The sequence below is a fragment of the Salarias fasciatus genome, chromosome 7 (genome assembly GCF_902148845.1).
Source record: "Salarias fasciatus chromosome 7, fSalaFa1.1, whole genome shotgun sequence".
Lineage (NCBI taxonomy): Eukaryota > Metazoa > Chordata > Actinopteri > Blenniiformes > Blenniidae > Salarias > Salarias fasciatus.
This window is the reverse complement of record NC_043751.1, coordinates 5,818,767-5,837,016: the sequence shown is the minus strand read 5'-3', so window position 1 is coordinate 5,837,016 and position 18,250 is coordinate 5,818,767. Positions and strand designations below refer to the sequence as shown.

Here is an 18,250-nt window from a genome sequence, read left to right as displayed (position 1 = left end):
TTACAGTGTGGTTCAGTCGGACAGTCTCAGGCCTCTTGGACAAAATAACACTGAGGAGTGATTTTATTCAACCGGAAAAAAAGTCTAGTTGTTTTCTATTTAATGCAAGACTTTTGTCCCAGTCAAATAATGAATCATATCACAAGGGTTTCTTTTTCTGGAAGACTGAAGCACAATACAGTCACAGCCATGCGGTACAGGGAGTGGAGACTTTCTCTTGTAATCCACATTTCAGACCTTACGGAGAATACTAACACCTTTCTTTAGAGGAAAAAGACTCATCAGAAAGTGTAGTTGCCAAGCAGTGATGGCTCAAAGATGTGGAGGTTTGGCTCCCACTGCTGACGGTATGTGTAGTGAAGGCCAACTGTTAATAAGATGGGTTAAAAATTTACAAGAAAGGGATAAGTGCACCCTACTTTCTGAGGAAGCTCATCTATCTATCTATCTGTCTATCAAAATCCAGACTCTTAGGAACTTAATGAAACTTTTGACACTGCTCAACACAGAATAACATCTCAACCACTCTGTTCTGATTGCATTATTCATTTACTTTTTTATATATATATTTTATTTTAGAATCACATTGTCACACCAGCCAGAGGTGCATAACATTTTCTTGTTTCTTGAACAACAATCACAAATTAATTTTTTACTTGACAATTGTATGGGTGAGACTGGAAGCCCGGTGACTGAGGTCTCTGGAGCCGTGGAAGCTTATTGTAGAGGCAGGAAATAGAAAAAGGAGAAGTGAGTTTGAAAGGTAACACAATGAGACTGAACAGGTACTGAACTTCCAAGGGTTAACTCGCAGTCCTGATGCTTGAAATAAAGCTGCAACTGCCTAATTCTGTTGTATCTGTTCTACAGTGTACACAGAACGAGCATTTGAGCATTTGTATGGGAGACCAATTCATCGAGATGAATAGTAGAAGGTTGGGTTGATGACATATTAAATATATCCTTATGTCACTATTTATGTACATCTTTTTTATGAGTTCTTGTATCAGTTGTAGATAAAGGAGCCCAGGGTTCAAAAACTGGCTGGGCCTTTCTGTGTGGAGTTTGCATGTTCTCTCTGTGTATACATAGGTTTCCTCCCACAGCCTCAATGCAGGCATGTGAGATTAATTGGTGACACTGAAGTCCCCCTCCTTATGAATGTGTGTTTGTGTGTATTTGAACTATGATAGATAGGAGACCTGGACTATCCTGCCTTCTCAAAATTAGCTAATAGCTGGGATTGGCTCCAGCAACCCACTAAACTGAACAGGCTATAAAATATAGATGGACACATTGTTTTTTTTCCCTATAGAACAGAATGCACCATGTTGAGACCTTTTAAGTGCAGATCATGATGTAAAAATGCATGATATAAAACTATCAATGCATTAATCAAGTGGTAAGTTTATTTTGATGCGTTTCTGATCTTCATTCCACAGAGCCTCTTTTCTCTACACTGACCACATTCTCCATCATGTGGTGACTGTAGTCTGTACTGTGTCTCGGCTTCATCCTACACAGCCTCTTTTCACTGCATTGCCCACATTCCCCCTTTTTTACCCACACGACCTTGTTTTCAACATGGATGCCGTCGATTCTCCGCACACATCTCTGTTTATGTTCCCGAACCAGCCATTTGGCGGCATTTTGCGGGGCGTACCGGCTCGGATTCTACAGTATCGGCCTGGCGTCGTCTCACTTTGATGTTTAAATATTTATTTTTTAAAACGACGCAGCGCATTTACAGTGAAAACCACGAGACAATACGAAAACTGACGCGGAATGGCGTCCGGCAGGGGCCCGGGACGCTGAATGACAGCGAGTTGGAAATGATGGACATGCACTCTAGCCAATGGACGCGCCACGTGTCACTGATCGACCAATCAGGATGAGTTTTTCAGGAGTAGGCGGGACCGTACGTGCGGGGCTCTTGTTGTTGTACGCGTTCCCGGTGATTTCCTGTACTGTTGCATGGCGGTCGAACAGGAGGAATTGTTGGAAATTTTTCGGAGGTTAGTATATAAATTGGTTTTTACCCAGTGTGCATTATTCCCACAGCCATCTCTGCAGGCGGAGGGAGTGACAGGCTGCGGCGGGGACTCAGTTCAGGGGTGGAAAATGCTTCTGTATAATGTAATAAAGATGACATGCATCGAGCCAAAACGTTCAAGTTAACATTAATTAGCTCGCGGATTCCTCGCGCTTGTTGCTGAACTGCGTCGCTGCTGATTTAAGCCGAGAGATAGCTGGAAATGGTTTACTAGCCGTCCAGCCGCCACATAGACACAGACCCAGACTCTGTACATCAAGCCCAACATCAGAACCATAACCCGACAGCCTCGCAGAAGCAGTTTGATCATGACCGATAAAAAGTCGTGACTAGATCGGCTGTCATAGTTAGCTGTTAGCATGGTGGCTAGTTAGCTTCACTCAGCTGTGTGTTTGGTCCGTCATCCTGTCATTCTGCTAACAGAACAGCATTAACTTTCGCATTCAGTGCTCTCATGCCATCGAGGTGAAATAACGCTGAAATAAGTGGCCAGTCATAGCTGCGCTACCTCACAGCTAGCCCGATGCTACATTCAAAACAACAAGCGCCAAAACAGCAGAGATGACAGGAGATGATCAACACAGCAAACCGGGTGCAACCACCCACTGATTGGACACTTAGAGCTTACAATCACCTGACATGACGCCCCTCGTGACTGCAGTAAAGTCAGGTAACGCTAGAAGTTTTTTTATTTTTATTTTGTTAATCTAATGAAACAAACATTTAAATTCATCCGAACTCCAAGTGGCTCAAACACGTCTGGTTCAGATTCCCCTCTTCAGGGCGGTAATGTGTGTCATTTTGTTGAATGTACTTGAGAACAAATCTTGAATTATATAATTTAAGTTTGATCACTACAGAAAAATATGTCTTTACATTCATGTCAATATCGACCTTTACCCCCCCTTTCTATTTTAATTTTTTGCAAGTCATTGGCAGAACTTAACTTGATTTGTCATTTGCTCACCTGTAGCCTCATTTAAAATAATATTGTTTTCATATTCAGTGCCTGTGTGCTCTTCTTAACACTTGTGTTTGGGTCTTTTGTGTTTCCAGCAGCTGAAGCATGCTCTTGGCTCAGATAAACCGGGACTCCCAGGGAATGGCTGAGTTTCATGATGCAGATGGGCAGCCGGTCACTCTGTGTCTGACAGAGGCTGTGACGGTGGCAGGTGAGATCCAGAACCTCTGCCTCTCATCGAATCTTCATTTACTAAGAAATACAGTCAAACTATGATATCTGAATTAAATCCCTCTTTGAGGTATAACTAACTGACAGGTGTTTTCATTTTCGATTATAGAGGCAATGGGCTTAATGATGAATAATATACAATATTTTGTATCGTAACTATTTTCATATCTTGATTAATGTCAACATAAGAATGAATATCCTTTACTCAGTCTTACATTTTGTTGTGATAACATGATTGTAATTAAATTATATCTAAGATAGACTTTGGACAGTGGTTTATTACTATTATTAGTTCCAACTGATATTTATTTCTAAGTAACCTCATAAAAACTTAGGACAACTAAATTGAAATATGTGTAGGTGAACAGATTGTTGTTAAAGTTCATAATAATGTAAAAAAAATAAACATTTAAATAGTATCAATTTATCAGAAAAAGGTGTGATTTTAATAAGTTGTATTTGTTAACACTGCTTTGTTATTGAGTTTAACTCACTTTCTTTTGAAATGTTTCACTAAAAGAAACAAAGTTTCACCTGTTTCCACCTTATCACAAGGGAACAAAAGTCTAAATCTGGAGACAAAGTACAAAACAGTTGATTTTTATTTTTGTCTGTCAGTCAGATGTCTTTTGTGTATAAATACATTTACACTGTGGTCATTTCAACATGTAAGTTTGACATTTTGTGACTTGATAGTACCAAGATGTGTTTCAGGGTTACTTCTGCAGACACAGTTCTGACGTCCTGACAACTGCTTGTTCTCTTATTTCCTCATTAAAATTCTGGGTTACACAGTGATGCTGCATGAATGGCAACATGTTGTATCTTCTCAAGCTGACAGCTGAAGTGTGGCCACTGTCAAATCTTTTGTCAGATGGTGATCAGATGGAGAGCATGGACACAGTCAGCCTGCAGGCTGTGACTCTGGCAGATGGATCCACCGCGTACATCCAGCACGACTCCAAGGCTGCCTTTTCAGACGGTCAGATCATGGATGGCCAGGTGATCCAGCTGGAGGACGGCTCTGCGGCCTACGTACAACATGTATCTATGCCGAAATCAGGTAGCAGCTGAGCTCCTGTGAGATATCAGATGTCTGCGTGAAAATGTGAGCAGACTAAATGATGTTTTTATTTTACACATATTAGGTGAGGACAGTTTGCAGCTTGAGGACGGGCAGGCAGTCCAGCTGGAGGATGGAACCACCGCCTATATTCACACACCCAAAGGTGAATATTCATCTCTTAAAAGTTGAGAGAATAAAGAGAACAAAGTTTGGATGATAACTTTGTTGTTGCCGAGCCCTGACGTTCTTTCTGTTTTGATACATGTTTGCGTCCTCATTTCTGTTTCTGTCCAGATACATATGACCAGAGCGGCCTGCAGGAGGTGCAGCTGGAGGACGGCAGCACGGCCTACATCCAGCACACAGTCCACATGCCCCAGTCCAACACCATCCTGGCCATCCAGGCCGGCGGAACCATCGCAGACCTGCAGGCGGAGGCCACGGCCATCGACCCGGAGACCATCAGCGTGCTGGAGCAGTACACCACCAAGGTGAAGCCACTCACTGCTTGTCATCAGACACAATGTCAAACTTTAAAATGTAGTTTTTGTTATCTATTTCTGACACATTTTTACTGTCGTTTTTCATTCAAATCTTTTGTTTTTGTCCCAGGTGGAGAATATCGAGAACCCTTTGGGGTCCTTTGGTCGAGTAGAAGCTGACAATGGTGTCCATATGAGGGTAGCCTATCCTTGTCTTCTTTGTCTTATTTTTGGATCTTTTACATTAGGATTAACATTAAAGACCTAATTATGATTTTTGTGTTTTAGATTGTGTTACAAGGTCAAGACAACAGGCCACCCAGGGTCTCAAACGTAGGAGAAAAGTCTTTCCGCTGTGAATATGAAGGCTGTGGAAAGCTCTACACCACTGCTCACCACCTCAAGGTAGAAATCGGTGTTTCTAAATGTTACTGCACTCTTTTATTCAATGATTCTGCTTTGTTTATGCTTCCTTCTGTGTAGAATTGCTTACAGAAAAGAAAAAAATCTTGCAGGATGCTATTGTTTCTTACCAGTTTTTTTGCTAAATGTTGCTGATCTGTCTCTTTAGGTACATGAACGCTCTCACACTGGAGACAAACCGTATGTGTGTGACTATCCTGGCTGTGGAAAGAAGTTTGCAACAGGTAAATGTTTCACAGGAGAAAAAGCTTGATAAAGTGTTTTCTTGATGCTGCAGAAGACGATTGAGCTGAACCGACATCGGTACTCAGCAGGCTAAAACATGCAGCTGACCCTCACTTCTCTCACTCTTTCAGGCTATGGGTTGAAAAGCCACTCGCGCACACACACGGGGGAGAAGCCATACAGATGTCAGGAGCTCAACTGCTGCAAATCCTTCAAAACATCCGGAGACCTTCAAAAGCACACGAGGACTCACACAGGTGAGGCCGCAGTCCGGATTTTAAAGTCGGTCACAGATCATGTGGAGTCACTTGTCCGCCTCTGGAGTTCACCGCAGTTTGTGTTTTTGTTGTTGTTGATAACTTCTACTTGGCTTTGAGGCAGTTAGTTTAAAACAAAGAGGGCTGTTTGATGCTCTCGTGATGTGATTGGCTCAAATAGCCTAAACTGCTAGTTTTTAAAACTGAAATACTTTTAAAAAAAAGAAATGCTCCTGATGTTCATTTTCAAATTTAAAATGCTGTAGCTTCAATAACATTTGTAATTTTTAGAGTTATGAAGACCAGTGTAAATACATAGTCACAGATTATATCTGTAGCACATCTGAGGTCTCTTTTTTTTTTTTTTTGGTGTCCTCCTAACATTAAGAATCACATTCTGTATCACATGGACATATCATAAAGCACACAGTTGACTTTTCATGTGTTTTGTTCACTGTTCTGCAGGAGAAAAGCCGTTCAAATGTCCGGTGGAAGGCTGCGGAAGGTCGTTTACCACCTCTAACATCCGCAAAGTTCACATCCGAACACACACCGGGGAGCGGCCGTACTACTGCTCGGAGCCGAGCTGCGGCCGCTCATTCGCCAGTGCCACAAACTACAAGAACCATATGAGGATTCACACAGGTCAGTCCGTTTCTACATTCACTGCAAACGTAAAGCTACTGCTTCAACGATAAAGGTTCAGAAGTTGTTTTGTATGTATGATTGCCACTATTTAGAATTTGATTTATAAATATCTCAAGAAAACATCCAGTCAAAGCTGTTACTACATCGTGTCTACCATTCCTAATGTGTTAGAAAGTGTGACCACAGCTGCAGGGGGGGGATCCATTAGTCCTCTGCATATTTCAGAACATCCATGGCATCTCAGTAATTTCATATTCAGAAACAAGTAAAGGGCTCACAATTTTCATTTAATGTGTTTTCCATTAAATGAGGCCATTTTCTGCGTGGAAAATCAATCTGAAAACACAGAAACTCCTGAGCTACTTTGCAACACAAATGTAAACACACGGTTTTACAGCTGCTTACAGTGAATGCGTGTAAACAAAACTCATTGTGACTGCCTTGCTGCCTCCGCAGGAGAAAAGCCGTACGTGTGCACAGTGCCTGGCTGTGAAAAACGCTTCACAGAATACTCGAGCCTTTACAAACACCACGTCGTCCACACACCATGCAAACCTTACAACTGCAACCACTGCAGGAAAACCTACAAGCAGATTTCCACGCTCGCCATGCACAAGCGCACGGCCCACAACGACACCGAGCCCATCGAGGAGGAGCAGGAGGCCTACTTTGAACCACCGACAGGTCAGTGTAAATGCCGCCAGCAGCAGTGGGCGGAAAGAAGAGGCCATGCCGTTTGTTAGTGTTAGCAGAGCAGCATTCGAACAGATCTCTGAAAAGCTGCTCGTCCTGTCATCACCACACCTACAATGTTTTCTGCTCTCTCCACACTCGGTCTCCTTTCTCACTCTAAATTGTAGAACAAAGAATTGTCCAATCTGCTCAAACTTGCTGACTGGATGATTGCTTTTCGTCTGCTGTATTTTTCCTGCTGCAGCGCTCCTCCTGAGTTATTACAGTTCACCAAGTTGTTGGTGGGCAGCATACCATGAAGTAAAACATTAATCTTGAGCTGCTACAAATCATTAGGACCGGTTGTAATCATTGACGAGTTAAAATCTAAAGGAGCTCAGCGATAACTTGTGGCTTGTGAGTTTTAAATGATTGTTTCTATGAAAACTCAGATGCCATCGACGACCCAAATGTAAGCTACACGACGGCGGTGGTGGACGCCGATGACTCCGGGTCGGAGCAGGTTCCTATGGACAGCTCGGACATGGTGGGTCAGCAGCACGTTGCCTTGGTAACACAGGAGGATGGAACACAACAACAGGTAACGGAATGCAAAGATCAAACATCCACCAAAAAAATAACTGTTTAATTTTCCAGTTTTATTCTTTTATGCTGTTTGATAAAATAACTCATTGGATAACAGAGAGGGGCGTGTGTCGGCGGCATCTCATTGATATTAAGCCCAGATGTTTTATGACTTTTACTTGTCTGATTCCGAAACTGCATGTTCTTAAATCAGCACTGTGTTTCCTATCAGGTCAGTATTTCTGAGGCAGACTTACAAGCTATGGGTGGCACCATCACCATGGTAACCCAGGAAGGCACAACCATAACCATCCCAGCCCACGAACTGGCAACGCAAGGGGCTCACTCGGTCACCATGGTGACGACAGACGGCTCCGACGAACAGGTAAAACGGTTACAGAGCTAACGGTAGATCGTACAGGCATGTCGGATTGTGTTTGTTTTCAGGGGGATTTTCTTGTGAAACGTTAAAGCATGAACCACTTGCACAACAGAGTGAGTGGAAATAAGATACTGTGACAGTGAACCTCAGCACTGGACGACACGCACGAGTGTTCTCTGCTGGTGTAGTTTTGACTGTACTTATTTTCTCATCTTTTTTAATATTAATTTTCAGGAATTTTAGTGTATTTATTCAAATAATTGTTTGTAGACTTGAAGTATTTATTCATAGACTTATCATTACAACTTTAATCCTCTGACAGTGTATGTCCACTCCTGTGAGAACCTCCGTAAAGACCCGTCACCAGAGCCGTGACTTGAGCACACCGTCTCTGTGGTTTTCAGGTCGCCATCATGACGCCCGACATGGCCTCGTTCCAGACGGTGGAGGAGGCCGGCTACAGCCAGGAGCAGGACGACATTCATCCCGTCACGCTACTGGCCACGTCGAACGGCACTCACATTGCTGTGCAGGTTGGTGAAAGTCAGTCCACTGGTGCAGTGTATTCTCCTCTCTAGCCTCGTTTCCTTCAGCTAATAAAGTAAGTCGACAGTGTACTGTTGCCACAGCATGTGTGAAACTAGTTGAGCAATAGAGGCCCTGAAACCATGGAGACGCTTGGTTCTGCAGGGTTTCTTGTGTGTTTTTGTTCTTGGTACTGACAGGATTTTCAGTCAAGATAAAGGATACTCGTGGTATTTCATATCTGCTCCTTGAGGTCTCGCATTCAAAGCACTAACAAAAGACGGTCCGATGTCTTCATGATATGCTGCAGAATGGGAGTTAGTGTGTTCATTGTTAAATGGCTGCTGTTGCCAGGCTGCATGCTTCACAAAACAGTGGGAGGATATTTTACCTCTGGGAGAAAAACTCAGTCTAAGAGACCTTTATGTTATTTAAAACTGTAGATTGAGCTGCATTTGTCAAAACACTCAATTCAACAAAAAAACAAACAAAACAGACAAAGCTGTAGTGGAAATGTGTTGAAGTGTGAAGCGGATGTTCCCTAACCCGCAGATGAGTTAAAGCTAGAATAAAGGTTTGTAAGGTTAGCTGAGGGCCGTGTGTGGCGCTGCCCTCCTGCTGCTGCAGTCCACTGAGGATGAAAGATTAACACACACACACACATTCAGATGTATCAACTCATGTGTCGCCAGCTTCTCCCTGGAAAAAGCCTTTGTTTTGATAGTGTGGCTTTTCACTAAATGGTTTATAAAGTGAATCCAGGTATTTAACAGTGGCTTGACTGCATTATTTTCTTTGAAATGTATTGTTTCATTTTGGTATTTCTAATGAAGGCAGACCTGATTCTGTTATCCATTAGGAAGTATTGTAGCAGTCGATGACCAATAATTAAACTGAAACAGTTTTTGAGTGTGAATTTTTTTATTAATAAAGAAGGTGGTCAAAACTTTAAAATGCAGTCCCACATTGCAGCGTGACCTCCAGGAAGGTCTTGAATGCATCAAAGGCCCAACAGTTAACCTTTGTTCTGAACCACACTGTTTTTCATTGAACACCTTGTGTCCCTTCTGTGTTGTAAATGACATCTTCCCTCCTCCCTCGCTCATTATTTTCAACCATGTGATGGTCACCCATCAAATTCAGAAGCCTGTAATCCAGTTGGTCACAGTCAGAGTTTATATTGTTTTTTTCAAGGAGGTGTGGAGGTTGTAGTGCTAATAGATTGCCTGTGGTTATGTGTCAAATGAGATTTTTTTGTCGTACCAACGCTGTTTTTCTTTCCAGTTGAGTGATCAGCCTTCACTGGAGGAAGCCATCAGAATAGCATCCAGAATACAGCAAGGAGAGTCGCCGGGACTGGATGATTGACGGGCGAACTATGGACAGAGTTTTAGACCATTTGAAATGGACTATGTCAGTGGGAGGAATTGTGAGTCTTCCTTGTTTCTTTTCCACAGAAGAACCTAGCTTTTACGTGTATATAGAATTTTGATAACTGGAGCTCTGCTATGCTATTTTGTTCCTCGACCAAAAAGAAGGGAGTGGGATAAAAAAAAACGTGCTTTCTAATGATTATTATGCACAGTTCACAGTGCAGTGTACATTTAATGCTATTTCTAATAAAAAAAACTTATGTGAGATTGCTTGACTCTGATGTTTGTCCATGTGTAAATGTTGCCTTTCTTAAAGTGTTTGAGATGTGACGGTTATAACACATGCTGGAGGTAAGGACAGAAATGGAAAACACATGTTGGATGATCGGTTACAAACGAGCAAAATGCACGCTTGAGTTTGTTTAGACTGTATGAACACAAACACAGCTCTTAATGGAATTTGAAAAGTCACTTCTGCAAACAATTAGTTTAAAGTTTTAGGAGAAACAGTCGGACTAGCGCTCTTTCATTCTCTTTCCTGGATATACTGTGGCCGAAATCTCTAGAAACCATTTTTTTTCCAAATTAATTCTTACCTTAATTTTCCTCATTGGTTTCTTTTTTTTTTTTTTTGTCAGTTTGACTTAAATTTTACACATCTATTATTCTAAAGTAATATCCACTGAAGTAACTGAAGTCGTCACTTGAGCTCACTCTCCACCAGCTGCAACATCACCTGTTCCTCACACTGAGTGTTTCTTGATGTAAGGTTGGATGCGTTTGTTACCGATGTTTCACTGAATTGGTTTGTTAGTTTAATTTTTAAACTGCTTAATAACTAATTGGTTTGGACAAATCCTCTTCATTATTATTTAATATTCTGATCTGAAATTTATATTAAAATACACTAAATGGTATTGATAGATGTCAAAAGGACAGATGAATATAAAAAACTAAATAGTCTGCACTGTGCTGTGGTTACGCCAGGCTCATGTTGGATATCCAAGTCCAAAAACATGCATTTAAGATGGTGTGTCTGTTTCTTTCATCCACAATCCACTGGGAATGACTGCTGACTTGGATAAATCGGTAATAACACTGAATGAATGGATTATGTGTTGAATTTAACTTTTTTTTTTTTTACAGGTGCTCAATAATAAACATTTTATGTAGAGATAAAGGTATCCCAATGTACAGTTATAAATGTATTATGAAGTATATCCAGCATGTCAGGGTTTAATACAGTTGTATTACCATCACTAATGGTGGAGGACATAAGTATGACAATTAACAGTAAATTGCACTTGAATAGCATAACAAATTTGGAAAATATATATTGAATGAAAAACTGTTTCAATCCAAATTGTGTATCATATCTAGTGATCTTTTCTCACAGTGAATTGTGACTTTAAGTTCCTCATATCAGTGTTTATACAATCATTAATTAGTGACAACATGAGTGTTACGTCCGTGTCTGAACTGCAAACACTTTGACTGGTGAAGGGAATTAGGTTGAGTTTATGTCCTAATTAGAGAACTTTGGTACAGTGATTGCAGTCAGAGCTGAGCATGTGTGAGATTCCGAGAGGAATATGTGCTCATTTTGGATTACTCAGGCTTTTTTCATTCAGTGAATTTAGCACAAAATGTAATTTAACTGTCTTTCAAATACTCCCTTGGTCAAAAGCCAGCGTAAAATCAAACCCAGAGTGATTTTTGTCAGGGACTTCATCCACTACACACCGTGTTCAGCGTTATGAAGTGATTGCAGTGGCTCTTACAGGTGTAACAATGGCTCTGTCGTGGATTAGCGCTATCTCTCTTTGATGTGCCGCCTGAACAATGGTTCATTGTGTGAACTGCACGTACCTGCGCGACGCTCCGGTCGTAAACCGCACGCGTTCGCGCCACACCGCTTCTCCGCCGGCCATGACGTCACGCGTCTCAGCGGCCCTCCGCACCGCCCATCTTTCAAAATCCACAGGCGCGCCCTGATTGGCTGCGCGGCACCGCGTGACCAACGGTCGCGGGAAGTCCTTCGCCACGCGCGTGATAGGAAAAGACGGGACCGTCTTGACTCATTCAAACTTTTTTTTAATGTAAACATTGGCTTGGCCTTTATTGCGGAGAGACGGGTTTCTGTGTCTTGCGCTGTTACGAAAGAGGTGACGGACCGGGGGACGTGACTGGCCGGACGACTTTTGGTTTCCTGACTTTACGTTTTGAGACGTAGTCGGGACGGCTAATTCAAGCTAGTGCGGAGCCATTTCTGAGCCGTGGATGGGCGTGTGGCTCTGTTAGCAAACAACCGTTCCAAGGATGGTAACGAGGATTCAGCGCTCCTCGCGACTTTTTGCTCACTTTTGAGTTTTTACCTTTTCGCGAAGGTAACCAGAAGTGAACTAGCGCTGTTTTAGTTTTTATTTTTATTTTCTTTAACGAGGAACTCTCCTGCCTGTTGCGTCTCGGGTCCCACCGCGTGTTTTCTTCCCCCTTCCCCAGTCGACGCGGCCGGGGTTTAAATCCTGAAGATGTCCAGTTACAGCCGCCACCGACACGGCTCCCCGTCTCCAAAAACTCGGCCGATTCGCCAGAAACTTCAGTTCACGTCCAGCGACGGGGAGGACGAGCCCATCGAGGACGTCAACAACAGCACCGGGGGAGAGTCCGGCTTCACGGAGATCGACTCGCCCATGCCAGCGTGCCTTGACGCGGATGACAAACGCCTGGAGGGCGGCAGCAGCCCCCTGAACCACACCGGGGGGGACGACGACGTGGAGCTGTGGGACGACGAGGAGGGTTTTGGTTCTCCCTCCATGCTGCGATCGCCCAGCATTTTCGCCAATAGTTCGCCGTCGCCGAGGAAGAGCTCGCGGCTGTGCAGCGGCTCCCCGGAGCGCTCCTACGTCCAGGACGACGGAGAAGGATCCAGCTCCCCGATCCCGGACTGTCCCGACACGCCTCCCCACAAAACCTTCAGAAAACTGCGGCTGTTTGACACGCCGCACACGCCAAAGGTCAGCAGCGGATTAATAATAACTGTATTTGAAGCTGTGTGCGTATAATTCACTTTTTTAGAGCTGGGCTGAATATTGCTACGCAATGTTTTGCATCTCTGCAAAAGTCATGCCAAGACAAAATACTTTGTGCAGTAAAACTTTAATGCATTTCCACGTTTAAGCAAACTCCTGCAAAGTTTGCATCACGAAATCAAGTTTTTCTTGCACCCCTCTTCAACTCGTGCATGCACGGTGTTTAAATTCCAGGTGGAGCCTGTAACGTCCCGGTGACCCACTTAGTGTACAACTGTACTTGTTGCATAATGCTCCCACTGTAGCCAGTCTGCAGGAGGATTTGAAGTCCGGGGTAGTATGTTTGGACATGTTTTATCAGTGCATTGCACTACAATGGTGATAATACTTTTGAAGCTATTAAAAAGAGACATGTCATAAAGCTTGAATATATAAGTGCCACATATTTTTTATTACACTGTTTTGTTTGTCTTTTTTTTTTCTCAATAGTTGCTGTCCTCGGTGATTAACAAAGCATTAAATCTGTCTCTTGCAGAGTCTGCTGTCCAGGGCGAGGAGCTCGGGCCTGGGGAGTTCCAGCAGGAGGGTCGGTCTGTTCAAGAATGTGGATTCTTCAGGAAAGTCAGTCATGGACAGCACCAAGAGACAGCTGACCCCCCTGGTCAACTTCAACCCCTTCACTCCAGACTCCCTCCTCATTCAGTCGGCCACACAGCAGAGAAACAACAGGAAACGGGCGCACTGGAATGAGTATGTCGCCTACATGTTTACTTCCTATGAGTAATGTGTTTGTATGTTTGCAGAGTGATCAGTAATAAGATTGTGTGAACACGTATTAGTGAACCTGGGAGGGCTGCAGTGTGTCAGTGTGTTGCAACTGGTCAGAGAGCTAAAACATGCAGGGCGGCGGCACCTTAGGACAGAGAAGAGATCATCTCCAGTCCACAATTTTGATGCTGATTTCCCTTTATAGTGTGTGTCTCTGTTTTACCAGGAAATAAAAAATAACAAGAATAATGCAATGACATATTGCAGTGCAGGTCACTGTTAAACAGCTTGACCTGTTATCTGAAACACAGCCCACGCCCTTTTGTTATTCAGTTAAAGCCGTTAACCAAGACCAGGGGGTTTGGCTGGGAACCAAGACCTCATGGTTACTGGTGAAATGTGCCATGTGCTTGTGAGCCCCCCCTTTTAGTTTCGCCCCCTGCTGTACAGAATGCTGACTCACACTCTCCATTGTGTGTTTTTTTTTTTTTTTTTTTTTTTTTTTTTCCTGCTTTCAGCTCCTGTGGTGAAGACATGGAGGCAAGTGATGCTGAAGCAGAAGAGGAAATCTTTCCACCCTCTAAGGTGAAACCGAGTGAAGGAACTGCATTTCACTGTCAGATAGGAGTCTGCAGGTGCGCGGGCGAGTCATTCAGGTTGGGGCAATGGAGGCTGCCGCTAGTCCTGATCGTCTCGTGCCTTAAAGGAGGATCTTCTCCACACAGCTATTGTGTTTCTGGTTTTACTTCAATATCTTTTCAGATGTAAATGACCTTAAAACCTACTTTTGGGGTGAATCTACAGGTTTTACTGGTAGCGACTGGTTTTTCCAGGTGGAGTTTGTGGAAAATATTTGGAGTACGAGCTTCACGTGTGTGTGTTTGTGTTTGTGTTTGTGTATTTGTCTGCTGCAGAGGATCACCATGATGGAGAACAACATGATGTCCCGCTACGCCTCAGAGTTTCTGGAGCTGGAGAAAATCGGCTGCGGGGAGTTCGGCGCCGTCTTCAAATGTGTGAAAAGACTTGATGGTTGCATTTACGCTATCAAGAGATCCAAGAAGCCTCTGGCAGGATCAGTGGACGAGTACGTTCACCTTTTATTTATATGTTAAACTACTGCCAGTCTTTAAGATGTTGAACTTTTTTTAATTTAATGTTGAAACTCGGTGCAGGAACTTTGTGGCTTTCTGGTTTTTGTCCTGGTCTTGTTTCACATATTTCAAAATATGGTTGAACTACTGAGTCTTTTCCATAAACACACAAACCGCCACTCCCACCCTGCTCCACTTTGACTTCAAAACCTCCTCCGCTCCTAATTAAAACAGCCTGCTCTGCTTCTTTTCCAGGCAAAATGCTTTACGGGAGGTGTACGCCCACGCCGTGCTGGGCCAGCACCCCCACGTGGTGCGCTACTACTCGGCCTGGGCCGAGGACGACCACATGCTCATCCAGAACGAGTACTGCAACGGCGGCACGCTGTCCGACGTCATCGCGGAGAACTACAGGCGGCTCAGCTTCCTGTCGGAGCTGGAGCTGAAGGATCTGCTGCTGCAGGTGGCGCAGGGACTCAAGTACATCCACTCCACCTCTCTGGTGCACATGGACATCAAGCCCAGTGAGTGGCCCTCCAGATAATCTGCCTTAATCCTGTAGTAGACTTTATTTTACCCCGGAATGTTGAGGATTGACGTCGTCTGCTGCTGCTGCTTCTTCTCCAAAGGCAACATTTTCATTTCCCGCAAATCTGTACCAAGCTGTGACGAATGTGAGGAGGATGACGAGCTGGCCACCAGCGTCGTCTACAAAATCGGTACGGCTCTCACATTCTCTGAGAAGCTTCATTTCCATCCTTTTTACTTTATTACTAAATTCACACCTCCTCTTCTTCTTCAAGGGGATCTGGGTCACGTGACGAGGGTGAACAACCCGCAGGTGGAGGAGGGCGACAGCAGATATCTGGCCAATGAAGTTTTACAGGAGGTTTGTAGTCCTGCCGTTAAAACCCGGTCTGTTGAACTGACACAGCTTCAGTGGAGATCTCTGACTCTCTGCTTGTCGGTCCTCTTCAGGACTACAGCAACCTGACCAAGGCGGACATATTTGCCCTGGCGCTGACGGTGGTGAGCGCCTCGGGAGCCGAGCCGCTGCCCACCAACGGAGACAAGTGGCACGAGATCAGGCGGGGGAAACTGCCGGCCATCCCTCAGCTGCTCTCCGCAGACTTCCTCAGTCTCCTCAAGGTAACGAGAATTTAGTTCCCTGGCTTTTCCTTTTGTTGTAATTCACTTTCGGCCTGTTTGATTCTAAGTGACGGGAATAGTTTTGACTCGTCTAACTGCTCCGTCCTGTTTGTTCAGCTGATGATCCACCCGGACCCAAGCAGGCGACCCTCCACCTCCGACCTCATCAAGCACCCAGTGCTGCTGACCGCCGCCCGGATGAGCGCGGACCAGCTCCGGGTGGAGCTCAACGCCGAGAAGTTCAAGAACGCCCTGCTTCAGAAGTAAGCCCGGCCCAGCGGATGAACTGATGGGAAAAGTCTTAGATTGTGTTCCTCTGATGTTCATCTGTTTATTCTGTTGCTCAGGGAGCTGAAGAAGGCCCAGCAGGCCCGGGCGGCGGCGGAGGAGAAGGTCTTGTCCACCGACAGGATCCTGACCCGCTCCACCGTCCAGTCCAACCTCCGGACCTCCAGGCTCATTGGGAAGAAGATGAACCGTTCGGTCAGCCTCACGATCTACTGAGACGTTAAACCCCAAAGGCTCATGGACCTTTTAAGTCAGACCCGTTCTGCTCAGACGGTCCTGACGGTGAACTCAAAGCTGTAGACTGACCCCGCGCCCAAACTGGAACTCATCCAGCAGCCTGTTATCGCCAGTCTCGCCTACAGAGGGGCTTCATTTACATTTTTTTTCCCCCCATTCTCTGAAGGTAGTTGCTTTACCTTTTTACACTCAGTCATTCCTTAAGCTTGCACAGACGTCAGGCTCGCTCGCTCGCTCTCGCTCTCCACTTCTGTCGACAAGGCCGAAGCCGGCTGGCAGCGGATCCGAGCCGGAGTGAAGCTCTCCTCAGTGTGAATGTAGCCGTGCGCACCTTAACTGCCTGTCACATGCCTGACGCCGGGTACCGGGTACCGGGAGGGGGGTCCGAGAACCGTCTGTGTCTGTAACGGAGCACTTTGGAGGCAACGCGTGGGCGTCGCCACGTCGTTCTGAAATAGAAGAAACCTGCTGCTATTGATGTTTTGTGTGTGCCAGGGTACAGCCGGGTTCGGGTGGGATCGTCATCGGTGGTCACTGGTTCTTCTTCCCAGGCAGCAGGACTCCATCCTCCCCTTCGTTTGAAGCCTGTTTGATTTTCTTTGTTTGTTTTTGTTTTTCCCTGCTCGGGTGGAAAATGGATCATGCCGTCTGAGCAGAGCCAACCAGTGAATTCATCTCCCCTGAGCCGAGTTGAGATCTTCCTGTTAATCAGTGCTGCCACCCTGCCTGTAGCATTAGCGATCATCGTCCTGTTCTCTGGATTCTCATGTGTTCTGTTTTTTTTTTTTTTATCTCCTGCCATGGTTTTTCATCCTCTCCTTTAGTTTTGAAAAGTATTCGTCATCACTTTGTTCTCGTAAGACATCTGTTGTAACATGTACATATGTTCTTTTAATAAATTCTCACGTCAACCCCTTCACTCCCGATGTCTGAAATCCCACTTCAGCTCCGACAGTTATGAGATTACAGGCTAATCCTTCTTCAGATGCTTTCATCCACCCAGTGCTTCACAAGGTCGTTATCCTGCCAGAATTCAGCTACATTTTGGAATAAACGCTCACTGTTTTGGTACAACTTATCTGGTGAAGCTTTTCTCAAAAAAAAACAAAAAAAATCAGGCTTTAACCTGCAATATTAATTAAGATCAGGTTTCAGGGCCAACTAGTCTTTAAAGATCAAGAATCTACACCTCCTTTAACACCTGCTGTATCAAACATACACACTCACAGGTAGAACATGTAAACTCCACACAGAAAGGTCAGAAGGTTCTTGCACTCTAATAAATCCTGTCCGTGCTTCACCGATATCAGTCGTATCAATACTTTTTAAGCCTAACTCATCGTTCAAACAACAGTCGGGACACTCAACGAATGATACGTTTGAAACGGGGCCTGTTTTCTTTGAATTTCCCTCCACTGGTCCAATCAGACCAGTCCATCAGTAACTGTCTTCTGTGTTTCAAGATGTTCTGATTGTATCAAAAAAAAAACTAAACTGCCACAACTGGGAAAGCGACTGGATCACCACATCGTATGAAACACTGTTTAATGAGAGCTTTTTTTCTACTTCAGGGTCACTGGAACTGATCCCCGCTGACAGGAAAACAGAAACGCCTTCAACATTTAATTCTTTCTGTTCACAGCTTGGCATTTCATTTGGTTTGTGAACAATAATAAATATTAGGTTCTCCTGACCCGGTGTAGGAGTGGCATCTCGCTCTCTGAGGGACTCAAACACATTTATAATGCGACGGGATTCAGAAACGTGACTTTCTCTTTACTGAGCCACAGCTGCTGCAC

At 44.4% G+C, this 18,250-nt stretch overlaps 2 protein-coding genes across 7 annotated transcripts; both read left to right on the top strand.

The window, feature by feature from the left end:
* The first annotated feature begins 1,650 nt into the window (after positions 1-1,650).
* On the top strand, positions 1,651-10,158 carry znf143b (zinc finger protein 143b). Of its 6 annotated transcripts, none has more exons than XM_030096630.1 (15): positions 1,651-2,015; positions 3,113-3,225; positions 4,120-4,308; positions 4,394-4,474; positions 4,606-4,802; positions 4,924-4,992; positions 5,082-5,198; positions 5,365-5,440; positions 5,573-5,698; positions 6,164-6,343; positions 6,803-7,030; positions 7,471-7,619; positions 7,836-7,988; positions 8,390-8,518; positions 9,795-10,158. In XM_030096630.1, exons 2-15 carry the CDS (start codon positions 3,120-3,122, stop codon positions 9,876-9,878), a joined length of 1,884 nt encoding a protein of 627 aa, XP_029952490.1. In that variant the 5' UTR covers positions 1,651-2,015; positions 3,113-3,119; the 3' UTR covers positions 9,879-10,158. The 6 variants fall into 6 exon arrangements, with proteins under 6 accessions (XP_029952490.1, XP_029952488.1, XP_029952493.1 ...); XM_030096628.1 differs by having other exon boundaries at positions 3,110-3,225; XM_030096633.1 differs by lacking the exon at positions 1,651-2,015 and adding an exon at positions 2,058-2,645.
* A 1,786-nt stretch (positions 10,159-11,944) lies between these two features.
* On the top strand, positions 11,945-17,362 carry wee1 (WEE1 G2 checkpoint kinase). Its single transcript, XM_030096634.1, has 10 exons — positions 11,945-12,900; positions 13,451-13,665; positions 14,202-14,268; positions 14,598-14,770; positions 15,033-15,301; positions 15,407-15,496; positions 15,581-15,666; positions 15,756-15,926; positions 16,044-16,189; positions 16,274-17,362. The coding sequence occupies exons 1-10, from the start codon at positions 12,415-12,417 to the stop codon at positions 16,428-16,430; spliced, it is 1,860 nt and encodes a 619-aa protein (XP_029952494.1). The 5' UTR covers positions 11,945-12,414; the 3' UTR covers positions 16,431-17,362.
* Positions 17,363-18,250: the final 888 nt, after the last annotated feature.

Excerpts from the sequence above, each read along its gene's own strand:
- znf143b (XM_030096630.1), top strand. The coding sequence starts at position 3,120 with ATGCTCTTGGCTCAGATAAACCGGGACTCCCAGGGAATGGCTGAGTTT. Across the intron at positions 4,993-5,081 it reads ACAATGGTGTCCATATGAGG|ATTGTGTTACAAGGTCAAGA; the intron begins GTAGCCTATCCT and ends TTTGTGTTTTAG. Across the intron at positions 7,031-7,470 it reads CTACTTTGAACCACCGACAG|ATGCCATCGACGACCCAAAT; the intron begins GTCAGTGTAAAT and ends ATGAAAACTCAG.
- wee1 (XM_030096634.1), top strand. The coding sequence starts at position 12,415 with ATGTCCAGTTACAGCCGCCACCGACACGGCTCCCCGTCTCCAAAAACT. Across the intron at positions 14,771-15,032 it reads CTGGCAGGATCAGTGGACGA|GCAAAATGCTTTACGGGAGG; the intron begins GTACGTTCACCT and ends CTTCTTTTCCAG. Across the intron at positions 15,497-15,580 it reads CAGCGTCGTCTACAAAATCG|GGGATCTGGGTCACGTGACG; the intron begins GTACGGCTCTCA and ends TTCTTCTTCAAG.